The sequence below is a fragment of the Lactuca saligna genome, chromosome 3 (genome assembly GCF_052625555.1).
Source record: "Lactuca saligna cultivar CGN05327 chromosome 3, ASM5262555v1, whole genome shotgun sequence".
Lineage (NCBI taxonomy): Eukaryota > Viridiplantae > Streptophyta > Magnoliopsida > Asterales > Asteraceae > Lactuca > Lactuca saligna.
The window spans coordinates 78,750,128-78,758,994 of record NC_136419.1 but is presented as its reverse complement, the minus strand read 5'-3'; the positions used below and the strand labels follow the sequence as shown (position 1 = coordinate 78,758,994).

At 31.5% G+C, this 8,867-nt stretch overlaps 1 protein-coding gene across 1 annotated transcript; it reads right to left on the bottom strand.

The window, feature by feature from the left end:
• Positions 1-818: 818 nt before the first annotated feature.
• APP1 (aminopeptidase P1) lies at positions 819-6,285 on the bottom strand. Its single transcript, XM_078985461.1, has 16 exons — positions 6,042-6,285; positions 5,788-5,851; positions 5,338-5,477; positions 4,939-5,223; positions 4,710-4,832; positions 4,385-4,636; positions 4,080-4,166; positions 3,537-3,604; positions 3,396-3,462; positions 3,186-3,320; positions 3,019-3,099; positions 2,856-2,910; positions 2,284-2,388; positions 2,089-2,157; positions 1,188-1,312; positions 819-1,111 (listed from the first exon to the last, which is right to left on the bottom strand). The coding sequence occupies exons 1-16, from the start codon at positions 6,132-6,134 to the stop codon at positions 950-952; spliced, it is 1,911 nt and encodes a 636-aa protein (XP_078841587.1). The 5' UTR covers positions 6,135-6,285; the 3' UTR covers positions 819-949.
• Positions 6,286-8,867: the final 2,582 nt, after the last annotated feature.

Here is an 8,867-nt window from a genome sequence, read left to right as displayed (position 1 = left end):
CCAAGGACAAACACCACATATATCATAACCAAAAAAGCACATGTTAATTGAATATTGACTTGGAAAACAATAGAACTCATTAGTAACCATCATAATTAATTAAACTCAACACCTGAAGGAGAATTCAATTTGATGAATATGTTCAGCAGCCCTTAAAGACCATATTGATAATATTTAATTTTTTTTTTCCACGTATTTCTTCATTTTGCCCTCATTAGATAGTATCTATTAGGTTATATTTCTTTATAAATAGGTAAACCATAACTATACCAATTTCCGTGTATGACTCTATATTAGTTTCATGAGTAAATTACATGAATGGTCCCTATGGTTTAAGGTAATTTACATGTTTGGTCTCTTAGTAACTCGGAAGCTCCGTAGTGTTATCTCTCCTTCAATTTCACCACCACCAGAAGCAACCACAACATCCCCCTCATCTCTCCCTTACTACGAATCACAGCAGAGGCGGCACCACCACCATCTGAAAATCAAAACACACAAGGGCAGCAGCTAGAAGTGGTGGTGGCAGCAGTGGCGGTTAGGGTTTATGATGAAGATGTTGGTGGCAGCAACTAGAGTGGTTGGATGACATTGGTGGTTGGTAGGGTTTAATAGTGAAGGGAAAGGCGGTTCCAACAGTGGGTGTAGATCCGAAAATGGCAGCAGTTTTCGGTTTTCCAGTGGACGGAGGAAGGCGGCATTGGTAGCTCCGGCGACAATTGACGGTGGTATCAATTTCTTAAGAGAGGGAGAAAGGAGAATGGGGGATTAATAACCACCAACCAATAATAACCAGCTTTATGTTTCAACATTAAAAAGATAAAAGAGTTGGTTGTTATTTAAATGAAATAAGTAATGAAGTGAAACCAAATTAATTCTAAGCCCGAAAATAATAAACATCTGTGTTTTATAAAAATAAAAATAAAAATAAAAATAAATAAAATAAATTTTAAGCAGAAATAGGCTCAGTAGCCTGAGTCAGCCATGCCTTCTCGGATTCATTCAGATATGGTGCCAAGATCTCTTTACATTTAGCGTGATAACTATTCACCCATTTTATTTCTTCATCCAACAACAGCCTCACATCAATTAACTTCTTCTGATATGGTGCCTGTAAAAATAATATAATAATAAATACATAAAATATAATATAAAAAACCATTCAACAAACTTATTACACTGCTTACCCATGTTATGTGTTCAAATTCCAAATAACCTTTATTAGCGAAATTGAATTGTGTTGCTGCCTCCTTGATTATAAGCACATTTTCCAATCTTATTCCAAACTTTCCATCTTCGTAGTAACCAGGTTCTGAAATTAATTAATTAATACTTTTATAAAATGGAAAATCCATAAAAGTCTTTATATTTTGGCCTCATGATTGATTTTGTCCTTGTATATTTTTTAATTCAATTAATTCCCAAAAACCGACAATTGTATTCATTTTGACCCCTTTATCGGGTCAACAGGGGATTCTAATTTCAAAAATTACACTTTTAGCCAAAATTTTAAATATTATTAAAAAATTTATCCAAAATTTACACTTTTTGTCCAGATTTCAAAAATTTGTTATGAGTTCATCCTAATGTAATTTTTTATATCTTTTTTTTATCAAAATTTTGTTTCGAATATGTTTTTTTGTTGTATAAAATCATATTTATACAAAAACATATTTTTCACATATAAAACCTTCTTTTTTCTATATAATTACAAAATAATAATAATAATAATAAATTATGTGAAAAACATGTTTTTTTTGTATAAATATGATTTTATACAACAAACAAAACATATTCGAAACAAAATTTTGAAAAAAAAATGTAAAAAACTAAATTTAGGATGAACTCGTAACAAAATTTTGAAATCTAAGCCAAAAGTGTAAAGTTTTGACCAAATTTGTAATAAAATTTAAAATCTGTGCCAAAAGTGATATTTTTGAAAGTGAGATGACCTGTTGACCGAATAAAATGATCAAAATGAATACAATTTTCAGTTTTTTGGACTTAATTGAATAAAAAACTATATAAGTTTTTGGAGTTTTCCCTTTACAAAAATGAGAAGATATATTTATTTATTTTTTTACTAACCATCTGTTACAGTCATTGAAGCTTGAAGTGGGACACTTAAACCAGGTCTGAAACTGATGGAATGTGGCCCTGTTAACAAAAATAGGTTAATATATATATATATATATATATATATATATATATATATATATATATATATAATTTTTTTAATTTTTAATTATAATTATAAAAAAATAAATATATGGTTTAACTTGCCTTCATGAACATTTAAGTAAGCGCCTATTCCATGACCAGTTCCATGTCTATAATCAAGACCATATGACCATAATGGAACCCGAGCAAGAACATCAAGAGAATGACCTGATTTTATTTTAATTAATAAATATTTAATAATTCATTTATAAAACAAAAAAAAAGTTTATACTTTAGAGTAAATTACACGAATGGTCTCTATGGTTTGGGGTAACTTCCACGTTTGGTTCCTAACTTATTTTTTTAACTTGGGAGGTCCCTACAGTTTGTTTTTGTTGTGTGCTTGGTCCCTGTTTTACCTAAAAAGACTATTTTGCCTTGATTATTTAATTTATTTAAATAAAGTGGAGTAGGTAAGGTAAGGTGAGGTGGAAGTGAGATTAATTGGGGGTGTGTTTATTTTAATAAATTAAAAAATAATGACAAAATAGTCTTTTTAGGTAAAACGGGACAAGCACGCAACAAAAACAAACAATAATAACCTTTTGAGTTAAAAAAATAAGTTAGGGACCAAACGTGTAAATTACCCCAAACCATAGGCACCATTCATGTAATTCACTCCATACTTTATATACCTGTTGTTCCATTGGGAAAACGGGCATTACCCAAAGCAAAATGACCCTTGAGAACCTGTGTATGTAATATGTATTAAATAAATGGAAATGGATTATCATTTTCTTTTTTTTTTTTTATATTCAGAAGTAGAAAGACCAATTTGCCCTTAGAATAAAAACATACTGCGGTGTAACATTTTTTTTCATGTTCAGAAGGCTTCCCGAAATGAACAGTACGGGTTATGTCTGTTGTCCCATCCAGATACTTTGTAGAATAAAAAAAAAACACATAAAATAAGTATTTATTAATTTATAGAATTAAAAAAATAAAAAAAAGAAAAAAGAAAAAACCTGTGCTCCAGAATCACAAAGATACATGCAATTTGGATCAAGTTCAGCGCATGTTTTGGGTTTTGGTTCATAGTGAATAATTGACCCGTTTGGACCAACTGATGAGATTGTAGGAAAGCTCAACCCTCTGAAATGCTACATTTTATATAAAATAAAATTTAATTTATTTATTTAATGAACTATATTATAATTATTATATATTTTTTTTACCTCTTTTGCTGCACGGAATTCCTCTAGTTTATCACTTACTGAAACTTCTGTTAGTTTTGCATCTCCCCTGAAGAAATAAATCATCAGCAAAATATTTTAATAAATTATACACGTTTTACAGTTAAAAGAATAGAAACATACGAGGGCGTTTTGGTCTTTTGGCTTTCTGACTCCTTGAAGTAGCCTGAGGCCCCATACAGTTCCTGCATCTGCACATTTGTGGAAGGGATAATAGAAGTAAGAAAAAAGGTAATAAATTTATGTTTTGAAAATATTCCAAACTTTAATTATATTATTTCTTTTTTATTTTTCAGAAGTAACAAAAATAATTTTTTTATTATGGATTTCCTGGTATTAAATATTTTGTTTGTGTAAACAGTTTATTGAAGTGATATTTGATAAATAAACTTTTTTGACTATTTAAATTTCAATATATACATATGTAGTGTGTAAAAAAACTATATGTAATATCTTTATTTGATAATATATATTAGTATATAACATTTTTTTGTTTAATTATCAATATAAGATTTTAATTTCATTTAGTGTGCATAATAAACATGTTTGAATGACTCATTTCATACTTTTGAATTCAATTCCTATGTAATTCCATTCCATCATAACAAATAGATGCTTAAAAATTATAAAGAACCCAAAGAATTCTGAAAAAGGGCAAAATGGGACCTGTTTATCCAGCCAAGCCAAATATTGCACAACAGCTGCACCATCACGTATATGTGCGTTTTTTAGCCCCTCCATCTCTACAGGATTCTGAAAAGAATAAGGGCAAAATGGGAATTTTGAAATTGTAGAAGATTATGGAGTAGAAACTAGAAACCAGCATATCATTTTGAAGTGGAAAAGAACAAAATCACCCTGAATTACATGATTTCTTCAAGTTTTACTAGTCACACTCATATATGAGTAGAAGAAACTTAAAATGGGGGTAAAATAGTAAAATTAAAATCCGATTTAAATAAATACATTACCTTAAGAGATTTTGGAAGGGATAAAGGTGACTGATGCAGAAAGACCTGATCAGGGTTTAGTTTTGAATACAAAGAATAGCAGCAACGAGGATCAACCCAAATTTTATGGCTACTATCTTCTGCATCATGTGCACCATTAGATTGTGTTCCCTTTGCTGATGTCAGCTGATTAGATGCAAGTAAAGCCACATCAGAGCTCACTGCTGTGTAGTCTTTAACTATGATATTGTTTTCCTCCAAATAAGATTTCACCTGAAGAAAAAATATATTTTTTTTTCATCTGCATACTAAAACTAAAACCGCCTTTTGTCTCAAAATTACATACCTCAGATGACAATTTTCTTTCATCAACATAAAAGAAAGCAGATGATGTTGTTACAACTGCAAATGAATGAACAACAGGAGAATAGGACACATCACCACCTCTGACATTATACAACCAGACAACCTGTAAACACACAATCATGATGAAATTGTTAAAGATATCACAAGTGAATGAGTGATGAGTTAGTATTTGATTGTTGAACAAGATTATTGTGGAGATGGAGTCTTACTTCATCAAGTGTTGTGATTATTATTCCACGAGTTTTTTCCTTTTTGAGATTGTCACGTAAATCTTTTAACTTGTCTGAAACTGAACGACCAGAAAATTTTAAGGGGTGTACATGAACAGGATTCATTTCAGCTTGTGGTTGATCCTTCCAAACTTCATCAACCAAGTTTTTAGTTGTGGGAACTAGTTTTTGTTGATTCTTTGCAAACAAAGACCTCCATTTCTGTGCAGTTTCTACAGATATGCACCAGAAATCAATACCGATTGCTGAATCTTGAGGTAAATTCTGATACAGAAGATGGAAACTTCATCAGTTATAACATAGTAATGTGTTAAAACTTAAAACCAAACAGTATAAAATGTCATCAGAAAGAGAGGAGAAAAAGGAGGGTAGACTTACTGTGGATATCCATGAATCTACAGCTGGATCTTCCCCCATACGCATGAGCCTCCATTGGTTACTTAGTTGTTGTTCTGCCTGCAGAAAGTATCTTCCATCCGTCCAAAGGAGTGCTTCATTCGTTGTTACAAGAGCCAGACCTAAATAAGTTCATAACCAGTAAGCAAATGAATCATCAAAATCGCATCCACATGAAGAAGCACAAGTTCATCTGAGATGTTTGATTAGATTTACCAATATCATTTCATTTGAGTACTTGTTATACGATTCAAAACAGTTTAAACAATTGTTCTTACAGAATTTCAACGTTGGAATACAACTTGCGTGACATCAAAATCCAAATTGTAGCGAAAACTCAACAAGTTTTCAACGCAGCTAAAATTATACAAATCGAAAACTGTATATGAAAGAAAAACAACAAAATCAATCCATTCAATGAACAGAACTAACCAGCACTTCCAGTAAATCCAGAAACGAAAGCGCGCCTCTTGTCTCTAGCAGATACATACTCGCTCTGCGACATCATTCAACAATAAAATATATCCGATCAGAAGAACGAATCCGATCACGAAGACTATCACGAAGACTAAGAGATAAACCAACTATTGATTATGCCTCAATCAATTAGAAAATTCAACTACATATAGTTTGAAATAAAAATAAACGACGAAATACGATTACGATCAGAAAAGTTTAGATCAAACCTGATGATAATCTTCGGATGGAACAACTAGGGCATTGAGCGGTGGAGTATGTGAGGCCATTAACGATCTCAAAGCAGCGAGAATATCCGCCATCGCCGTTCTTCTTTGGAGTTCTCTGTGAGGGTTTATGATTGATCGATTGATTGAGTGATGAAGAAGCAGATACTACGACTTATCTATGTCTGTTGCTTTTCAGTTGGGGGAAGACAGTCCTTTTCGGAGATGATAAGGAATTTTTTTCAATTACTCTTCTCAAAACATTTCCAAAATAAATGATGAAAATTTTCAAGCAAAAACAAGTGTGATATGGAATAAAATAAATGATGAAAATTATATGATAATCAAATTATAATATTTTGAGAATTGAACATAAGAAATGACTTATTTTGGTGGAAAGTAAAGAATATTATAAAGTTAAAGTTGTATTACGGGCTAAAAATAATTTTTGATTAAATAGTTTTTATCAAATTAGTTAGCTACTACTTGATAAAGTAATAATGTATAGTAAATAACTAAGTGATAAACTAAAGGATTAATCATATAAAAATTATAAGTTTGTTTCTTGGGTTTGCAATTTACCATAATTTTTTGTTGTTACTATTTTGCCATTAGTTCTGACATACATTTTAAAAAGAAATTTGTTTACCGTTTCAAAAGTTTATACGGTTAAAACTATTAATATGAAAAAGAGATCGGACGATATGACTTATATTAATCTAACAGTTGGTCAAAAGTAACCCTAATGTCTCTCACACTCTTATAAATGGTCTCATATTGATTGATTCTCCTTCATTTTCAAATCGTGTTGCCTGTTCATCAACTTCTTAAAGCTTTATGATATCATGGCATAGGAACAAAGATAATGGATATGTGAAGTGTCGTTGTGGTGTTGAAGCTAGTTTCTTGGTATCATAGACCGAAAAAAATCCTCAGAGGATGCCTCAATTTTAGGTATTGCTTAGTTGTTGTGGTGTTGAAGCTAGTTTCTTGATATCATAGACCGACAAAAATCCTCAGAGGATGCCTCAATTTTAGGTATTGCTTAGCTTGAACAGGGAAGTTTGGGTAGTAAACTAACGTTTTATTATATTTTTTGCAGGATCTATTATTGTGGTTGTTCTTGTGGATTGATGAGCAATTGTCAAATTAATACTACAAAGATTTAATGTTCCATATGTAAGACTTGTCAAACTCATTGTTGCAAATGCAAATGGCCACCTTCAAATAAAGGAGCTTGAAAAGAGAATATTCCTCTTGATGATGATGTGCTTATTGGAGTCATTCCCATGGTTGTGTTTATAATATTGACCAAACTCCTTTAACTCATTGGAAGCGTTTTATACGCAACACTAACAATAACAACAATACCTAAGTTGCATTTGAACGAGGTAACGGGTGTATAATATTCAATAGTCCTAATAAAGAGACTGCTTTTGTAGAAGACCTCCGACAAATGAAAATAAAATAAAAATATAAAAAGATTTGAGATAAGAATAAACAAAAGCTCACACATTGGATTTTCCGTACAAACAAAAATGTCACGTTTATAAAGAAAACAATGGTGTATTTCCGAAAAAAAAAAAAAAGGAACTGATAAGCTAAAAAATTGAAGATAAAAAATTTGCATGTAAAGATGAGCAAGTAGAAAACATGAAAGGATATACAACTAATGATATCAAGTACTAGCCTAAATAAAGAAAAAGAAGCTAGATTGCTAGATCATAGACTACACAAAGACTACTATGCTAACCAAATCCTATGTCCCCACAGTTTTTATCTTAGATATAACTCATACAAGTCTAACCTCACACTATTTTTACGCGCTCTCTTTGGGAGACATCTCCTTCTCAAATGTGATCGTTTCCGCTCTCCTAATAATAGTTGTTTTGTCTCCTATGGACATGCCCAAATCACTTTAAGCTTCATTCCCTTAATTTGTCGATGAGCGACGCCACCCCCACTAAGCTCCTAAATGATGAGTTTGGTATCTTGTCCAAAAATGGTATGCCACATGTCTACGTCAACATTCTCATGCCTATAACATCCATCTTCTTCTAATGTTCCTTCTTGATCAATCAACATTTGGATCTATACAACAATAACGACCTTATCAGCTTATCGTCACCTTATAAAATCCCCCATTTAATTTTAACGCGCCTTCTTATCATACAAAACCCATGTTGATGTCCTCCACTTTAACCATCCCGTCTTTATGCAATGTGTAACATAATCATCCACACCCCTTTCTTATAGATAAGAGAACTCATGTATTTGAAACTCTCCTTAGGGTGTAAAACATGGTCACCGATGCTTACTTCTAATTCTTCACTAATTTGCTCCCACTGAAATTGCACCACATATATTCCATCTTAGCAATGTTGATACATAGCCCTTTTCGTCCATTGAAGTTTCCAGGTTTTTGGACTAGAAATCAACTCGATCTTCGACTCAGCAACAAAACAATAGCGTCAACATAAGCAATCAACTTCTACACATAGTATTATGCTTATTCTTTATATGAACCATAATATCACATTTGATCAACCTAATAATATCATCTTTTCTCCAAGCTACTTAAAATCATTGAATGCTAAAGGGGACATAACATCAAGCCAATATTAGCTAAAACTGCCGTTCTATTTCTAATGACTATTATCAAAAATGTCATATTTCTTTTTTCGTTACAAAATAATATGATACCTGCCAAGATATTTTATAAAGGAAAATAGAAAGCCATAAACCATTTTGGAGAATATGTAAGTTAATGATTGTAAACAATGAAAACAAAATGATAAAAAAAATATAATCATAAGTAGTGTTTACAAA